This window comes from Etheostoma cragini, chromosome 15 (genome assembly GCF_013103735.1).
Source record: "Etheostoma cragini isolate CJK2018 chromosome 15, CSU_Ecrag_1.0, whole genome shotgun sequence".
Classification (NCBI taxonomy): Eukaryota; Metazoa; Chordata; class Actinopteri; order Perciformes; family Percidae; genus Etheostoma; species Etheostoma cragini.
In genome coordinates this window covers 10,986,050-11,005,688 of record NC_048421.1, presented here as the reverse complement: position 1 = coordinate 11,005,688, position 19,639 = coordinate 10,986,050, and the positions used below count along the sequence as shown (strand labels likewise).

Sequence of the window (19,639 nt, the reverse complement as noted above, 5' to 3'; positions counted from 1 at the left end):
AAAAAAAACAAGGCAACTGATCTCAGCTGGGATTCTGTCTATAATAGAGTCCAATGGAAATTTGTGAGTGACCCCAAATTTTTGACCGGTAGTGTATAGCTACTTTTTCCATTGAACACAATGGATTTTATTTTTAAACACACTGCACACCGGCAGGGCGAGGGATTTCTAAACTGCACTTTCTGCCCTCGACCACGCAAATAAAACAGCTCATACCTTAGGAACGGTGAGACACAAAATGTCACTGGTGTTGAAACCCCGGCATACCTTGAAATCGGTAACCGGCCCATGCCTAGGGGCGAGTGCTGAGACTCTGCCAGAATAAATCACAGTTCCTGTTATCTCTCATTTCAGCATCCTTTGGAGTGGTGTCAGCTTGACCCCTGATCTATTTGTCTGTTGTAACAACACCAGGACAGGCAGAAGGGCTCATAGCCAGCAAAGCTCGTGGCCCTTCACTTACTGTAGAGCCATCTGTAAATGACATACAGGGGAAGGTAGTGAAGAGAGAGAGTTTCCTTTCCCACATACTTGTCTCTACATCCTCTTTTGTTGCAGATGACGAAGTGCTTACTAAGAATTCAAGTGCTGACACTATGTAGTCACATTTTTATAATAGGGCCTATTAGAGGTGTAAATCATATACATCTTTGCAATGATATTGGTTTATTCTAATATGAATAATAATCAGCTCATTTTGTGGTCCCTTGTGTTATGAATTAGCTGTGGGAGGACATTCCAATGTGGCTAGGCAAATGCGAGAGGTTCAAAATAATCATAATACATTCTATCAAACTGATCATCAAAAAACAACAAACGGAGGTTTTAGTGTAAAAGTGACAATTGCAATTCTTCACGAATAACGTTTGCATAAAACCAGTCCTTTAAATAAACAAACTGACATTATCAGACCAAATGTAGCTACTGGTGACAGGGGCAGGATGTCAAATAAGGTTAGCTAGCTATAGCTATCTAGCTAGGTATGTTGGCTAATAAACGCTGCCTTCTTCAAGTGGATACGATGCGTGGTTTGAACAGACATTACCGTTACAAAGCGTAGAGCCAAACAGTAACGTCAGCTTTGCTGTTTAAAGAAAAAAAAATATACCACATACAGAAAGTGAAAATAAACGGCATAAAAAGCAAAAATCAATACGACAACCTTAACGTTTAAATCAAGCTCGAGCTGTCATCTCGGTAGCGTTAATAAAAGCAGCGGCAGAACACGACAGTTCGACACAGGTCACAGATTAAACAAAATTAAAACGAAATATTTTATGGTTAAATTTGCTACCTGCTCATGTCAAATCGGTGTCCAGCTATCTTCTGTTTCAGGAGGTCGCCTTCCAGCCGGTGTTACATCCAACAAACACGCACACCTCTTCCCTGCTCGGCCTCGGATGATACTAAAGTGACTGAGCCCAGCTGTGTTTAGGAAATTGCCAACGCGTCTCCCGGAACCAACGTAGATCCTGACATGTACGTACGTGCTGACATAATTATGTTACGTCATAACTGGGCAAGGCACGCTATAGAACTAGATGGACTAGAATCTGCCACACCTTTTCTTTTCTATTTTTCTGTAGATTTGTTGCCACATGGTTTCCACAACAGTGACCACAAGGTGGCATGTAGTTGTCAGAAACCACCACACAGGGACAGGAACCATCAAGACAATATTAATTATTATTATTATATTATTATTTTTTCTTTATATTTTCTATGTTAAAGTGTTTTTATAGTCAATATTAGCTGTGGAATGTGCAATTCATTTCTCAACTGTTTGACACTACCTTCGCTGTCACAAGCCTTTTTTATTATTATTTAAGTATAATTGTTTCATTATATGTGACCTGTATAATTAAAATCTATGATCTGACATAATATGATATAATTGTGAATTTCCCCTTGCGGAATAAATGAATGCAGCTAGGGCTCCCATTTAAGATTTTTGTCTAAAAAAAAAACAATATTATTGCAAATGGACTGCATTTATATGACGCCTTTCTACCTTATCGGGCAAAGTGCTTTACAATTTCCCTGTCATTCCCCCATTCACAGACACATTCACTGATGGCGTGCTGGTCATTGGGAGTAAGTGGAAGTTCAGGGTCTTGCTACTGTATGCATGCAGGACGAGACAGGGATTGAACTGCCAACATTGTGATTAAACCTCCTTAGCCACCATGTCAAATTGTAGTAGGCCTTTCTTTATTCATATGAAAAAAAGTTATGTTAAAATCTTGTAGGCCTACCCGGGCATAAAAAAGAATGGAGGCATTTTTTTTGCATGTCTTTGTGCCGTGGTGTGGTCTACTTGATACGCAGGTATACACGGTATACCCACTAAGAAAGCTCCAGGATTTCCATATACCCACTTAAAAATGCCCAATGAGACCCAACAACATACTTTCCATGATAACTTTTTGATATATTTTGAATTGTCATCAGTGCTTTTTCTTCTTCACATAGGCTAAATAAAGATATTTGTACTGTAAATTGGTGATTGAAAGTGTATCCAAATACAGGTAATGCAGTCATTGTCGAAGTGTCCTTGGGCAAGACACTGAACCCCGAGTTGCCCCCGGTGCTGCGCATCGGAGTGTGAATGTGTGTGAATGTTTATCTGATGAGCAGGTGGCACCTTGTACGGCAGCCCCTGCCACAGTGTATGAATGTGTGTGAATGGTGAATGTTCCCTGTAGATGTAAAAGCGCTTTGAGCAGTTGTTAAGACTGGAAAAGCGCTATATAAATACAGCACATTTACATTTACATTTAATGAAGTCCTCGCTCAAAACTTCCCTGGGGAGGACACCCAGACCCCCCCCCCCCATGATATGCTGTGTTTGTGTTACATTTTTGTAAATCTAGTGAACTTCTTTGTATTTTGAGTTGGGCAAACTTGGGCACTAATCGTTTAAAATATAATATTTCTGCGACTTTAAATATTGCGTGCAGCCTGTGTGAAAAATAAAAAAAACGAGTTCCACCAACTTTATCAGTCAGCAAGGATTTACATCAGACCTGATTAAATTGAATCAACTTTAAGATTATTTGTGGTGAGAACCTTTGATTTAATGGCTTTCACTGGGTTGAATTCAACTTATTAAAACATTTTATAAAACTTGGTTTCATTACAGGAAATAATGACTTTTTAAAATGTTTAAACTTTTTAATACATAAGCAGACATAGCCTAATTAAATAGAAATAAAAGAGTCATTCATTTATTTGAGCAAATCTACAAAAAGAAGCTGCAGCTTTGAAAAAGGTCAGACGTGCTGGTTTATGAATATTTGAGGAATGTCAGGCTAAGCATATAGGCCTAGTGCACCACGAAACTTGAACCAGCTTGGCCACTTGAACTGCCAATAATGCCTTCAGAGGACCCAATCAGTCAATCCACCGCAGTCAGTCACAGGTGGCAGGCCCTGTTCTACAAGGCGCAGCTCGCCTCCACCCTCAGCCAAAGATAAAAAAAGAAAGAAGAAGAGTCATGCACTGATTCACACTACATTCCCAAACCAATAGATTTTCTAATTTTTCAACTCTCTTGCTGCAGTGACTGATTTTCTTTCAATGGCATTTCATAAGGAAGACAGCCAGGAGGACGCGCGAGAGTGTCCAGTGTGCTACGAGTGTCTGTCGGGCACAGAGAGGACTCTAAGCTGCGGACATGTGTTCTGTCACGACTGTCTGGTTAAAACGCTGGTCAGCATCAACAGCAGCACTCTCAGAGACACCATTGTTTGCCCCATCTGCCGACATCTTACATTCATCAAGAAACAAAAGGAAGCGCTCGTGTCCCTCGTGGCGGCCAAGGAGCCAGATGAAGTGCAGACCCTGGAGGTGCCTCTCCCTACACCGAGGCACCTCCAGAGCGCACGGCGCGACTCCACGGACCGTTTACCGAGGGAAGTTAACTGGATTGCTCGCTGCTATAGGAGAATGTCCGAAGGAATTCGTCGACATAGGTTGATCAACCCCAGCCATAATGCATCTCAGATCTTTATCATCAGCACTCAGGGGCGACCCATGGCTGAAGACGATGCGCTCAGTGTTGTGATGACTGTGGTTCAACCCCATCGCAGGCAAAGGCGCAGGATTTGCACAACTGCACGATGCCTGCTCGTTTTGCTGTCAGCGTTTACTTTACTGGCACTGGTGGCTGCAACTTTACCCTGGATTTTGTTGGCATAGCCCTGTGATGTGGATGTGGATTATGACGTGCCAGGAAAAGGATTAACTGTCATTTATAGAAAACATCGTCCCATCCAAGGAATGAAGTTTATACCAGTTAGCCTATATGCACTTTGGGAATTAATTTATTTGTATTACTGATAAAAAATAATCTAATGCATTTTAGTAAATAATCGATAAACTGAAAATGTATAATAAGTCAATATGTTAAACAAGACCTACTTTAGTTTTAAACATAGTTTTAAGAATCGATTAAGTATTGTAAATTCTTTCCTAGGCTTGTGAATTACCTTTAATGTGTATTACCAAGCAACAGTCTTATGTAAAGTAAAGGTTAAAGCCTTGACAGTTCAGTCTTATGTGTTGTATTCCTGTCTGTGGCATGGTCTATATGTTTTATGAAAAGCAAACAGGACAATTGAAATTATAACTTTAACAATCAAAAAAGAGTTTGGCAAAAAAATAAAAAGCAAAACCAATTCATCATAAGCCTACTTAATTTCATTGTTTTGTTGTCGGAAACATTGTTTCCAAGCAGCAAAAAAAAAAAAAAGTAAATTGCAGAGCTACAACATCTACCCCACTTTAAGGATTATTTTCTGTGTCTGCACGCTTAAAAAGAAAAATAAGGGGTTCTAGTTTTTGACAGCAAGAGCTTGGCTCATTATGAAGCAAAGTGTCATAATAAACACCCTGTTATAACAGTCAGGGTATCATGTTGAGAGACTTTCTAGCACCCTTACATCACAAGGAAAGATGTCAGACATTTAAAAAAAAAACAATTTCCATTTTAAACATTCTTGCTGATCAAGTGGGAAATGGAGGGAGTTAGAGGTTTTATTGGACCACTCAGTAACATCCTGTGACTGGCTCCCCTCACAGTGTACATGAAGACGATGTAAACAAAGCCACCTTTAAAACTTTTAGTAAGAAATAATTGATGCACCCATCTGAAGGAGAGCAGGCAGGGATGAGCTGTGCCTTGCTGGTTGTTGTAAGGAGATACAATGCTGGACTGTGGCATTAGATTACCACTCTTAAGAATTCACATTGAGATGGAGCACAGAGACACAGGTCCATTTTCGCAAAAATAAGAAAATAACACGGAAGTTAATTAAAAAACTAAAAACAAGATCATAGCAGCTGATTCCTCAGAAAGAAGATTCTTGTTTATTACTCTTAAACGAATAGTTTGGAACAAATGAAAGACGAATGAGCCGTGTCAGTATCGTGATCACCTTGATAAACGTGTACACTCCTTTCTCATAATCTCTCAAGAATCTTGCTGGGCCGGTATTACAGGTTACACACCCAAAGAGGCCTCTGTTTTTCAGCTATGCCAAGTTTCTCAGAGACTGGGAGGACGACAATAATGATATGTTTCATTTGATGATTTAGACTTTTTATTCCTGTTGTTGGCTCACAGAGTTGTAAATGCAGAAAGGACACACATTCTAATGCAAAGAGATAACAGGCAAACACTACAATTAGGGCAATTTATTCAGGTCGTTATTATGACAGGGTGAAAATTGCTCAAAGAACCAACTGGTTTCTTCAACAGGATGCTAACACTGTTGAACACATGGCAGGATTAAAAATCCTAAAAGTACAGTAGCATTATCAGCAGTAGTTGTGAAGTAGTAGTGTCAGAAAACAGAATTACTCTTGTAAGCACCTCAGAAATGTGCTGTAAGTCTTGAGTAATACTTCAGTCATCAGGAGTCAAGTGGACATCTGCACAATTTAAAACAGATATTTTTTTGCAGAAAAAGTAGTGAAATAAAACCCACATGGACCAGCGGAGATTATTAAAAATGTAGAGTTTAATATATATTTATTTCTGACATTCTGATAAGGATTGCAGGTAGGCTTCACAGTACACACTGTGTTCCACTTGATATGCTAAGCAGAGGAGGAAGGGCTGGGCATGGTGGGCTTGACAAGCGGCAGATTTTATTTGTACACTAGTGAAAGCAGAAGGAGGCAGTACATCCACAGGCAACATCCACTCCTCTAACGTATTGCTCGATAACCAACAAAGGACCATTTATTGTGATCCACATTCTCTAGAGTCCACATCTTACCCATCTTACAATCCCTAAAAAGACAGTGATTGACACAAAACGTGGATTATCAAAAGACTATCTAAGCGCATGCATCACACTTTTTCCGATTTTTCTTTTTATCATTTAAAATGTAAACAAATTGAGCTTTACTTTAGACCGACATACTTAATGGTGAGGTGAGTTAGGAAATTTAGGTCTACAGTTAAAATATTTGATACAACTATGTAACAGTGTGACATTTGGTAAATGAATATGCTAATGAAAATTGCTGTAAAGTTAATTTACTGGAATAAATTATATTTGATAGAATAATGATTTGGGGGAGGGTACAGAGTTTTTTAAAAACTTATTTTAAGCAGCATAATAATCACACCTAGAATGAATATGAATGCATGCTTTCAGGTGGCTGTAAGTTCCAGTTATGATGCACAAAATCATTACAGTAATACTGCCCTGCACTGCCAATAATACATGCTAACAGGCCCTAACTAACCTTCATCCAAATACAAGATCTCATTTGCCTGTCAGTTATTACAAAATCAGGTAGTCTACAGAAATCTGAGTCACATTCAGTCTGCACACAGAGAGATATACCCCTGCCTCCTTGTATAAATGTATGGATCCAGCACAGAAAATAAAACCTCTATTAAACATCAATTATGCCTATAGTTCCAAAATAACAACCAAAGTGAGGGCACTTGCAATTGCTGTCATATAATCACCACAACTATCAATATAATTATCAACATCACCAAAATCTTCATAAACATAGTCCATTGAGCACACACGGATGCATACCATAGATCCCTTTTGTAGAAAGGTTGATCCAAAATTAATTTAGTCAAAAATAAACTCACACATAAAACAAACTGGAAAAGAAATTACTGGTTTTGCAATAAAATGAATGGCTTTTTTCTGTAGGTTTGGTAAGGGTGACATTGACCATTTTTTGGGCTGAGGCGGATCAGTAAACACTGTAATTGCACTTTTCTTGACAAAATTATGGTCCTAAAACATTTTTATATGGAATTAAAAAAGTGACACTGCAGCATCTGTTCTCTGGTGAACTTGAAAAACCTCTGATTAATTGTCTGTACACACTCATTGTTTAATTTTTAGCCAAATTTGACGTCTGCTTTTCTAATTGAACGAGTAAACATATTCGTAGTCAGTCCAACAATATAGGCTCAGGACTAAATTTATCCTTATTATAAATTAATTAAATGGTCAGTGTGCTAAAAGTAATCTAATCTACTTATTTACACAGAAATCTAATAAATCACTGATTAAAAGAAACAAAGAAGAAAACATAGGGTGTTGGTGTGCAACTCATTAGCGCTTGAGCGTGTTAGAAGTCAAAGCTCAGGAGACAGAATTAGAAAACCCACAATTGATTTTTAGCAGAAATACCATTCTGCATTTCATTGCTGCAGCAGCATTGTTATCTGGTTAAACATTATGCATCTCCAGGAAACCTGTTCATTGTGTGCAGGGACAAAAATAACAGCAATCTTTTAATCATTACGTTTTCGACACATGATAAATATCAGCACATATATTATTATATATATATATATATATATATTCAAGATATGCATTTTACATATACTTTTCCTCTCAGATTTATATACATCAATTTATGTACAGTCTTTGTATTTACACACACATTTAGGGGGTCAAAGGTTACTGAACCTGAAGCACTTGAAACAAGATTAAGAGAGAGGATCATATGAACCTAAAGGCAGTGTAGTCATTCATCCATTATCATCAAACTGTAACAGCACATGGGTGGTCTAAATTTACTCTTCACTGACAACAACAACAACAGACACTCGCACAAAATAAAACACTGCCTTTCTGAGGCCATTGATCCAAAGCAGTTTTTTCATATTGGCATGTCATGCAAACACATTGCGGTGCATTTGCAAAAAAATATAATAAATAAATTTACAGTAACATTCTTCTCATTCTGTGCTGGTATAAAGTGAGTTAAAGTGAGCTTACCTGTATGAAGGTTAATGTCAGATAAATAACTACAGTTACAGAAGTAAAGACTGTGTGTGGCAATAAGAATTAAACTGCATTAAATGTTTCATCCTGCATGCAAACCCTGTCTCTACGGCTCAGCATTTTCCTAATGTGCACAAAGCTTGAATACCCTGTGAGCAAAAATAACAAGACTACTCTCTGTCTCTCCGTTTCACCCTGAGGACGGGCTTTGCTCCTAACCATGTCAGGCTCCGAGTTTCCCCTGTACAAAATTCGTACAACTTCATATCATATTGCAATTTGAAAATGTGAATATCATATTGCAAATTGATTGCATGTCCTAATAAGCAAAAATAAAAAAAATTGAAAAACTCACAGAAATACAGACCACTGCATCAAACAAAGATGAACAAAGCAAAGCATTACAAAACAAAACAATTACAAAAACTCTGAATGTAATACTCATCTATATTCCAGTCTTTCCTCCTAAAGGCAACTGTCCTCCTATGGCATTTTGGTGTCTTTTTTTGTGTGGTAGTCACATTTATGGACTAGCGAGCAATTGTAAGAGATGATTTTATTTGCAGCCGTTAGCAGATGTGTTCAAGTTCTGATTTCAGGTGGGCATTGGTGAGGCCAAATGGTGTTTCCATCAGGCCTTGGTGGTGACAGTTAAATGTATATACGGCCACAGGGGTGCTTGTAAGCTGTGATGCCTTAGGGTCATAGGTCATAGAGTGGTGCTCTGTGGCTCGTCCTCAGGCACAGCGTCCCCCTCTGGAGAGTCTGTCACTGCCACGGACCTCCTGCAAGGGGCACCGCTGAACTCATCGATGAGGCAGTCCAGATTGACATTGATGGAGGGGATTTCATAATTGAAGATATCTAATGGTAGGCATGATGGGAGAGGTGAGTATGATGAGCAGAATGGAAAATTGTGACGATGAAAAGAGGAGGAGGAGAAGAGGGCATATGATGAAGGCGATGATTATGAGGTGTAAAAAACGGAAGAGAGCAGAAATTATATTAATCTTTTTGAGTCTGAACTCATTGTAAGTGGCATATGATGTCTGTCTTGGCTGAAGTAATCAGTAGATTAAATGTGCTTCACATTCTACACAGGGATGTTTTAAGTGTGTTGCTAGTCACACTTAAAGTGACAAGTGCAGTGTGTCACAGCCTTTTGTGTCTTTTGAGACAACAACATATATCTTGCCAGATAAAATACAATAACAGTTCATAATGACTGCACAATGACATATTACTGTACATGTTTACAACAATGACCAGGTAAACCAACACAGAGGCAACAGGATGTGTGTGGAACTCTGTGGAAAAAAATGGCACCAAGACACCAAGTGGTTTTAAAGTAACAATGGAAATACCATGAGGACCAGATGCAGTATTTAGTCTAGATATATTCTAATGTGAAGCTGCATTTACTAAAAAGCAGCACGTCCAAGCAGAGATAATAGCTACCCCTGTGTGGGAATGAGATGGAGCGTGGCAGTGTAGTAAGAGAGAGCAGAGGTTATAAAAAGCGGTGAACCTGCCAAAGGAGGTGTGGGGGTTACCTGTGGCCCCCCAATACCGGTGGCAGGCGCGTTAGAGGGGGATGTCGGCTGGCATAGGGCTGGGAATGGGGAACGAAAGGAGGGGGACTTTGAGATGGACCTTTGTATGCGACGGCGTCTGCAATGTGAGCGCAGTGTGGTGCACTCTGGGAAGTCCTTAAGCCCTGCATTATTGGTTGAACTACAACACCATGCAAAGAGTCAATAATGTCATCCTGCTAAGAGGAAATAGGCAACATTTTCTGATTGATAGCTAACAGGTAGGTATGTTTGATCAGGCTGCAGGAGACCCCAGAGGCAGCCACAGCACGAGGCCAGGCAGTGAGATGGAGCGCATGGGGTGGGGACGGTCTGGCTTACCCTAAAAGTCCCCCTCACACTTAGCCCACACTGAATCCCTGGCCTCACACAGCTGCAAGGTACACAATTGTAGCAGGGGGAACAAGAGAATGATAAATATAGCAAAGTGACAGAATAATTGGTATATAATGACAGAACACCTTATCATCAGAACATCATACTGTAGATATAGTGTGGGGTTTGTCTGGCTAGATTTCCACGCCTGCTATGCAGTAAGAGAGACTGGACTGGTGTGTAAGCCTCTGACCTACCTCTGCCAAGTGAGGGTCTGGGTAACACAGATAAACAGAGAGCACATGATGAATCTAATGGCAACTTCCATACAAGCAGGACGAGCTATGCTTCTCTGATGTTTCCACACATTACCCAGAAACATCATCACATAACACAAGCAATGAATACATAGGTCAAGGAGATTTGCTCACTACAGTAGCACAAAAATGCTAATATTTACATCATTCTCAGGCATCTGTGTCTAAAAGGCAACTTTTATTCATTCAGACAATGGTTTGGGAACAGTCAATAAAGGGGAAAGGTATCTTTTATATCTACAGTGACAGGTCCTACAAAGTCCTACACTCGTCCACCGTCTCCATTGGACAGAGCCACAGCAAGTCTGAGAGAGGGCCTCTGTAGCCCCACCTGTGGTGGCGGAGGGGATGTCAAGGGCTGATGTTTACCTGTAGACATGCTCTCCCCGGGAGACAGTCCATCCAGGAGGCCCTGCTCCAGGGGCTGGGGAATTGGGGCCATGGCCATGCCAGTAAACCCCGGAGGGGCTGTGGGCGGCTGAGGAGGGGGCAGACTGGGTCTCTGCCTGGGCTTAGGGGCGGGCCGAGACTTGGTAAGTGTTCCGGTCAGTGAGGGTGGAGACGAAAGAGAGTGAGGTGCTCCCAATGGGGTCTGCCCAGGGGATGATGGGGGCACTTGCCCCGGAGGGCAGGCCAGTCCATAAGGGGAGGGGGTGCTAGGAGGTGTGGGGGACAGGCTGACCGGTGACGGCTGACCTGTGGACTGGTCGGACATCCCGCAAGACTGGCTGTATGGGACCTTGGGAGGCACAGGGGCCAACTTCTTGGAACCTTGAAAAACACAACACAGTCACATAAGTCGTGTGTTAAGAATGAAAATACATGCTGATTAATCTGAAGAATCTGAAGAAAGCCAATGTGAGCTCAGATTGAGAGAGGTGCTGACCTTGGCGCAGGCTGTGTGGACTGTGCTCTGTGGAGTGGGGGGACTGGCTACTGCTCTGAGGACTACAGCTGGGAGGGACTGTTGGACCTGCCACCTGGATGGCTTTGTGTCCGGTTACAGGGGAGAGCTCTTTACTCTTCAATGAACTGAAAAAGACAGGAAGACATTAGTATGTGAATAGTGTCAGAAACAGTATGCTTGAACTGTCAGTATACCTCATGTACGTTACCTCAGTGCCACAACAGCCACTACCACCACCACCACCATCATCATCATCATCATCATGATCATCACTTATGAGTCTTTCACTATGTTTACAGTGTCAACAATATTACTAAGCAAGGCAAACTGTGTCACATATTTTTCTTAAAACCCTTATTTAACAAAGGGTGGACACAAGTCTATAAAACTATAACAAAGATGACGGAGCATCTTGTTTTGCATTTGTGAACTTTTTGTCTTTTTTGTTGATAATAACGTCATTGACCAATCAGGGGTTCTGAATGTAATTTATTTGTATTTAAATAAGGAAGTTTGATGGCATTGTGTAAGTCCTGGCTGACAAACTCAATCAGTATTTCACCACTATCCAGATGGGACATTTCTAACACATTTTAGTTTTTAATAGAATGCAAACAGAGGTAGAAAAAAGCTCCCATGCATGCTTTTCAGAAAAATCAGTAGATACAGGAGCTTAAGATTATTAAAACAATGATGTTGAGAGACTCTAGAGCCCAGCTTGGATCTTAACTGGACTCACAAGATTTCCTCCGGTCAAATACCACTGAGCTTAACAAAAGGTGTACATATTTGTATTCAGCGACAAACACATGAAATGCACAGAAAATAGAGTAAAGATGCAGCATGTAACAAGACATGAGGAACTAAATCTAAACCTACTGTAAGCCTAGACCAATCAATGCAGGTAATCAAGGACCCACCTTTATTATCTTACTAGACTAGTGGAAATTGTTTTAAAAGACATCAGCAGTCTCACATTGCCGACCTATCTCCACAGCGCAGCGGAGTGACATCTCGCTAGACCACACAAACATTCTGGGATAAGAGAAAACAATACTCTAGGTTGTGGGTTGCAATTCCCATCAATTGGTCAAAAAACATCCCAGTTAGATAGTAAATGCCGCAAACACATTCTTTGTAAATCTTTACAATCATTCACCGAAAGAACCAACCAGGCCTGCCTTGTTGCACGATCCAAATTTTCTTCAAAACCTTACATTTCCTGATGTGAAGAGAGTTTGAGAAGTACAACACACAGAGAATGGAAGGTGAGGGATCTCTGGCACGTGAGCCACGTGCTGAATGTCAGAACTTTTGTTGATCCAGGTTAGACACCAGTAATGGGAGTAACATTTGATATCCTTTTCTCTCACTGCTTTTTAATTAAAAAAACAATAATCTTAGACGTAATGTATTTTCATCTTACTGTAAGTATAAGGTTGTAACATCAGAAATTCAAATAAACACACACCCACAGAGAGCATCAATACTGCAGTATGGTAGTCTCATTTTGGATTACAATTATTAACTGCGATCTCCTGCAGTAACTCTAAGCCTTCTTTCCCAAAAAATAATCCATCTTAATGGGAAGTCAGGGAGCTACCAAATCAAAAGAATGAGAGTTATCCAGCGAGCATGTTCTTATCGCTGACAAAGATCGGTTTTAGTGATTCACCCTGTCCTGTTTGGTTGTAACACCACAGACATATGAGTCAGGAAACTGCTACAGTCACTCCATACAAACTCAGCACTTTGGGTCAAGCTGAAAAGATGCTTATACTTTATGAAGATATTCTATACTGTAGCTTACAAGGACACCGTAATATCTTTACTTTCTTAAAAAACAGATCTTTCCTTCTGCTAGTTAGTAAAAGAGATGCTGCAAACTGTAGAATAAATACATTCATATGCTTTTGAATTGCCATATGCAGCATTGTCCATGTATTTATCGTCTACTCAATACCTCCATAAAACTGGATGCTGTATAAACCACTAACATCCTTTGTTGCTAGGCAACCCCATGAGAGGCACCCCTGGACAACGTGAATGTTACAAAATTGGAGGTATGCAATTTAAAGGAAAGAAAACAAAATAAGAAAAAAAGAAAATAAAAGCCAGCAAGCTAGAGGAGAGGAGAGATACATATGCCACTCTGTGATGCATCCATCGTGGCCATGGGTGTGTTGTATTTACCTAGTCAGCCTGGGGGGTCCTCTCTCTCGGGCACATGGGCAGGCAGCCCACGGCGGGGGCGCAGATGAAGGGAGGCTAGGGGGGTTGCCAATGGACTGGTCATGGCGGGTTAGTACCAAGGGGGTTTTGATGTAGAGTGGTGAAACATTAGAGTCTGGTGGGGGAACATTCACCATGTCACCAGGCGGGCTGTGCTTGGGGAAATGCAGACAGCTGGGTTTGGGGTTCGAATTGATGTCAAGTGACGAGGAGGAGGAAGAAGAAGAGGAGGAAGGGGGCGGGGCAGGGGGAGTGAAGCCAGACCAGCGCAGTGGGGGCGGGGGGGAGGCGGGAGGCTGGGACTCTGGACCCGGTGCCACGGGGCGAGCGCAGGGTGGGGGTTTGGGATAGAAGAGGTGGGGGGCAGTGTGGCACGAGGAGATGGGGTAAGGGGGGGGTGGCCGGTCCTCCCCTGGGGGTGGATGGCCATGAGAGGTGTCCGGCCGAATGGGCGACACGTTGTCTGAGCTGTAGATATTAAGAAAATAGACAGCACAAAAGAAACAGCTCTAGTGATTGAACAAGGAGACGCATTGGAGCGATAAAGGATAAGCTGTTTTGATGATTAGGGTGTTGGTGTGTTAGTTGGTCCGTAGCCAAAAACAGAAAAAAAAAGAAAAAAAGTTGCATTTTAGGGTGGGTGGTGGGCACCAAGCTTAGCACACAGTCAGCTTAGTGCAAATACAAAGACAAGCACGAAGAAACAGCAAAGGAAAAGAAAGTTGTATTGCCAAAGGAAAATAATACAGTGTAGGATTCCCTCTGTGATCACCTTGTGTCTGCTCACTGCATGGAGCTGTGAGGATCTGTCTCTGGAGCCAAAGTGCTGGTCTGCAGCTTACAATTTATCAAACTGATCTGATGACTGGATATCTCCTCTCTACTGCATATGGAAACCCTATCTGTCCTTATCCTACAGTATATGACTTGTTTGCATTGTAGGTCCTGCAGTCAGCCCAGGGCAGTGTGAAACAGACACAAAACCCTTTCATCAGCTGAAAGAGCCACAGGAGAGGAGGGGAAAACCAGCCAAAGCGGGACCATATTATCTCTTGTCTGCCACACAGGCAGGGTGAGTGTCAACAGAAAAGGAAATAATTTACGACCAAAGCTGAGAAAGCCAAGCCACGACAATGGGATATTGGAAATATTAGCATGCTCGCAAAGAACTTGCAGAGTGAAGCTTAGTGCCATGTACAGAAACAAAACTTCCATTCAGTATTTGGACTAAAACCCTTCAGAGTAAAAATGTTATTATCCTTAAGAAAATTTTATCTACAAGGACATCAACCTGACAAACCACAGGGATAACTGAAGTAATGTGGACAGTGAGAAAGCATTAAAATAACAACAGAATCAGACATGAAAGTGTTGACAGAGATGCACTAAAAAGAACATGGACGAGTTGCAAATGAATGGCAATATGATTAAAACAGCCAACAATCTGGATCACACATAGCTGAGAAAGTTGAGGATGATGATGTAGATGATGGTGATGACAATAAAAATGAACAGGAGTGGATGCCTGAGGAAGAGGGGAACAGCATCTCCACTGTGACTTACTAAACCCTTTCTCCAGGTGGCGGTGTTGCGGACGGGGAGATGGCGAGCTCTCCGGGCTGCTCGGGGATGAGAGTGTCTGCCGGGGAGCCGGGGCCTTGCATGCCTGGTGGGGTGGAGGAGGTCTTGCGTGACAGCGTAGTTGAACCCTTACGAGACACCCAGGAGGTATCCATAACCCGGACTCCCATACTGAAGACAGACACATATCCAGAGTCATTTATGACAATGAAGTAAGAGGTGAGTCGGAGGTGGTTAGGAAAGGAGTGGGGAAAAAGTCATGATACGGTACCTTTGTATCTTCCTAATGCTGCGTTAGTAGGGGGAAGAGAGGAAAAAGGGATATGAGGTCAGAAGTAATGCAGACATGGTTCACAACACCAGACTTAAACCACTGATGGGGAGATGAAATCCACAGTGGCAGGGATGAGCAGAAGTTACATTCCAGAGGTGTGAAGATGTCAGACCACATTACAAACCTGCATATCTATTGAGTGCTGATTTAAGGCTTTATTTTCTAATGAAAACACACACACACAGACAGAGCAGATGCTCTATCCTAAACTGTTACTTACTCTAAAAAAAATTTAGGACATTTTCTATCCATATATTTAGATTGTTTCCTATGGTATTACAGCCATTTCCCTTAATTTGACGGGGGTATTTTTGGGAAGGCATTGGTTCTAATTCTGCTAGTGATTTTCCACCAGCTGGATGAGTGACTCAGGCCAGGTGACGTCCTAGCCAGACTGTGAAGGACAAGCTGGGTGTGGGCGGATGGAAGATAGCACTGGAGAAATATTTCCTTAGAAAAAAGAGGTAACCAGCAGCCCTTCATCAGAGACCTGTTGCCATAGAGACAATGCCACTCAAGGCAATTCAGCCCCATGTATTCAAATGAGACTAGTTTTCAGACTTCACTTCTCTTGATGAATCCTGATTTGGATTTATTGACAGGTGAGATATACGGTACAATTCCCACCTCTCTGTGGTCTATAGGGGGGTCTAGAGTGAAAACTTGAGGTTACAGGATTCGTAAGCTGATTTTTAATGTGCATGTATACTGCCTGCCTCAAATATGAAAATTAACTATCAGATGCGTGAGAGGAGGTGTGGGTGGAACGAGAGGAAAGAGAGTGAGAAAGTGAGATGTGGGCAGCAATAGGATGCACTTGGCATCATACCCATCTTTCTTGTAAAACTCCAGCATCATGTTGTCAGTGGCAACGCTCAGTGGGCGTCGGCTCTGGTCGTGCTGCTGCTTGCGATCAGATTGGTCCATGTCTGGCGAGGGCATGGAGCTGTAGTTGGAGTTGTGGTTGGTGTGGATCGGGCTGCCGTAGCTGCCTGTCAAGTTGAATTCAATCTCTGAGGGAGGAGCAGACACACCATCAGCGTACAGTATAATGAATAGCAGTTCATGTACAGTGCTGTTTGTGTGTGTACGTGTTGGTCTGTGTGTGGTCTACCACTTTTAAGAGTGGGAGTTACAATATCTATCTAAAACAGATAAAATCCTGATTTTATCTTGAGCAAAGGTAAAAATACTTCTTAGTATGTTGATATATCACATTATGTAATGAGAAGAATAAGTGCATTCTTATTACTAGTAATTAAGTAATATACATAATTCACTAATTGTTCCGACTTACTATGATATGTTAATTTGAATAAAACTGGGTCATTAAAATTGTGGGTCACATATGGTTTTTTAAATCCCCCCAATACAATTATTCAGGATCAATAAAAATCAATATGGTGCCTAGCCTGACAACAATATTACATACATAGTATGTGATCCCCACCTCCAGGGAAGAACCAGTCAGCATGCTGGATAATGGGCTCTATTATGCCAACAATCTGTAGGGACAGGGTGGTCATCATCTCTGTCATGTTTCTGGAAAGAAGAGAAAGAACTGAACTACAGTATAATCCTAAACTAATTTCATACATGTAAAAATGTTTTTCTTTTTTAAATACATACGGTTCAGTGTGTGTCCAAAGCAAGTTAGGACCAAGAACAATCGCCATATTACCGGGAGTCATCTTGTTTTCATCTTGGTAGTCGCTAAGCTTGGCTAAGAATTTGATTAGATATCTGTGGGATTCAATTAAAGGAGTGCATCTTAAAAACAATTTACACTTCACTCATTCCTTTTTGTTAGACATCTTGTTAAGCTACACACATCTAACTCTAGGTAATGATTGCCATGACTAATTGCTAATTTCACACATTGTCATCATAGCTGTACATATCTCGACCTGTGCCAACTACTGTATAGGAAAGTAAAGTCAAAGCAGTAGCTGTTTAAACCTGTAGATGTAGAAACAAACAATAATGTACAAACAATAATAGTTGCTGCAATTTTGATATCTGCCATTTGCAGACAATGATTACTACAGCTGCAAACGTTATGCCTGCATGTTTCTCCTGTATTAATATTGCAAAAGCAATTCATTTAGTTGACTGCAGGTGTTGACATCTGAATGTCTGCATTTAAGATCGGCTGCTGCCTTTACTTTTCCTGCCTGTAGGTGGATCATTTGGACTGAAACTGCATGGCTGAAACTGATGTTTTTGCAACTGGATGATATTGTCTGCTTTTTTTTGGACATATGAGAACATGCATACATGATCGGACAGAAAACGAAGGAAAGCAATTGACCTGAAATTGTTTGCATTGTCTGTGGGGAGTTTTTCACACGCTGCCAGTAATGCTTGTAGTCTCTTGTCCATATCTTGAATGCTGGTGAAATAACAAATCATTATGAATCACTGTTGCTTAATTGTTAATTTGTAACTAGTTGACAGTTAATAACCCCAGCCAATAGCATAATTGCACACAAAAATGCATTAAATAAGAAAACAGCAACTCACTTGGATGCCTGAATCCATTCATCATAGAGTTCACTAGTCATCAGTGGCTCAGGGAGCTCACGGAGGTATGATTTCAGAGCACCTTTGGGTGGTAAACACAGGGACAGAGTAAAAACTGGTTCGCTTTTGTAGAGGAGGGGAGGGTTGTGTTGAGTACTGGATGGCCATTCCCCATATTGCTTCTCCCCTCCAGCAGGCCCTTGCTGCTAGTGCAGCTGCCAGATTCAGATTGCTCAACAAAGATTTTATGTTAATGGTGGAAATGCCCAGCAACATTGGAACAAAAAGCCTTTAGGAAAAGAGCACTGAGGGCAAAGCTGACTGCAGAGCTGATGAAGACTGCACTATGTTCATCTGAAGAACAACATTTTCTGCCAACTAGGGCCCAAATTAATCCAAAAACCTTTGTAGAGTACAAATGACCTTTCCGCAACAAAAAGACTGGCAGATGTTGTAAGAATAGTTTTTTTCCTGACTTACAATGACAGTGTAGGGGTTGTTGTTATGGAAATGGAATTTGAACAAGGCATTTGCGTAGGTGTAGTTCACCTGCAATGGCGTGTGGATCGGCGGAGTACTCCTGCACATCCAGAACTCCACAGTCCAGGGATGCTTTCAGCTTCTTTAGCTTGGAGGCTGATGGAGCCACTCTGAAGAGGCCCTGCAGCCCACACACAGGAAACACATAATCATGTGTTATAATCACATCTAACATAACCTGTGCATAAATGCTGTAGTAAGTAAGTGATAAGTAATTGTAAGTAATAGTCTTTATTTATGTGCACTTGGTTAATAATAAATAACACAGTATTAAACTGGTGTCTTTACATGTTTTGGTGATATTGGCATTACCACAAACAAATAAAACCAACGTAAAGATGGTTAGTAACGACAGCCATGTTTCCTGGGGCCAAAATGTTTCTACTTTTCATCTCTCCATCCGTGTGTGTGTGTGTGTGTGCGTATGCCCTGTACCTCCTCTTGCATGCCACACTCTAACAGCATTGTGACACAAGCTTCGATGGGAAAGGCAATCTCTCTCCCGCTTATATTCAGGTGTTCCTCTAGAGACTTGCCAAACGACGGCTTCTCCACCCACGCCTCTGCAACACAAAACAGCAACTTGGATCGCACACAGACACAAACAAACCTACGCATCTCAGTTGCATCTCCTCCTAAAGAACTTTAGACCAATGACAGTCTATAACGGTCAGATTCAACATTATTACTGAATCTCTATTTCTAGTGTTTTATAGAAAAATTTGATGTGCAAGCACTCTGTTTAGTTTATGACTTGTAAACTGGACTACCCAATAGCATACATATTGTATGAAGATAGATACTTATAGCTTATAATAAGATTGTTATGTGACGTTATGTCAGGGCTACTAACTCCTATTAAGTCCTTCTCATCTTGATATTACTTCAAGTGCAGAATTAGAGCAGATGTCTAAAATGCACACACGCACGCACACACACACGCGCGCACACACACACACACACACACACGCACACACACACACACACACACACACACACACACACACACACACACACACACA

At 41.3% G+C, this 19,639-nt stretch overlaps 3 protein-coding genes across 9 annotated transcripts in view; 1 reads left to right on the top strand and 2 right to left on the bottom strand.

The window, feature by feature from the left end:
- Positions 1 to 1,504, bottom strand: part of ndel1b (nudE neurodevelopment protein 1-like 1b) — a 7,492-nt gene extending 5,988 nt beyond the window's left edge. The window contains exon 1 of the mRNA XM_034894673.1: positions 1,295 to 1,504. The gene's annotated coding sequence lies outside the window, so the exon portion shown is untranslated. The remainder of the gene's footprint in view (positions 1 to 1,294) is intronic.
- Positions 1,505 to 3,376: 1,872 nt separating this feature from the next.
- Positions 3,377 to 4,614, top strand: LOC117957961 (RING finger protein 222). The gene has a single exon (XM_034894107.1). The coding sequence runs from the start codon at positions 3,580 to 3,582 to the stop codon at positions 4,198 to 4,200; it is 621 nt and encodes a 206-aa protein (XP_034749998.1). The 5' UTR covers positions 3,377 to 3,579; the 3' UTR covers positions 4,201 to 4,614.
- Positions 4,615 to 6,005: 1,391 nt separating this feature from the next.
- Positions 6,006 to 19,639, bottom strand: part of si:ch211-114m9.1 (rho GTPase-activating protein 44) — a 26,878-nt gene continuing 13,244 nt past the window's right edge. Inside the window, exons 10-23 of one of the 7 annotated variants that reach the window (XM_034894103.1) lie at positions 19,053 to 19,180; positions 18,627 to 18,738; positions 18,078 to 18,159; positions 17,866 to 17,946; positions 17,184 to 17,297; positions 17,005 to 17,096; positions 16,384 to 16,567; positions 15,492 to 15,509; positions 15,203 to 15,391; positions 13,601 to 14,107; positions 11,387 to 11,532; positions 10,870 to 11,271; positions 10,190 to 10,241; positions 6,006 to 9,140 (exon numbers count right to left, since the gene is read on the bottom strand). In XM_034894103.1, coding sequence (XP_034749994.1) covers positions 10,234 to 10,241; positions 10,870 to 11,271; positions 11,387 to 11,532; positions 13,601 to 14,107; positions 15,203 to 15,391; positions 15,492 to 15,509; positions 16,384 to 16,567; positions 17,005 to 17,096; positions 17,184 to 17,297; positions 17,866 to 17,946; positions 18,078 to 18,159; positions 18,627 to 18,738; positions 19,053 to 19,180 — 2,063 coding nt within the window. In that variant the 3' untranslated portion in view covers positions 6,006 to 9,140; positions 10,190 to 10,233. Of the gene's footprint in view, positions 9,141 to 10,189; positions 11,272 to 11,386; positions 11,533 to 13,600; positions 14,108 to 15,202; positions 15,392 to 15,491; positions 15,510 to 16,383; positions 16,568 to 17,004; positions 17,097 to 17,183; positions 17,298 to 17,865; positions 17,947 to 18,077; positions 18,160 to 18,626; positions 18,739 to 19,052; positions 19,181 to 19,639 lie in introns of those variants that run through there. The other 6 variants (XR_004659630.1, XM_034894104.1, XM_034894100.1 and 3 more) reach the window with 6 other exon arrangements.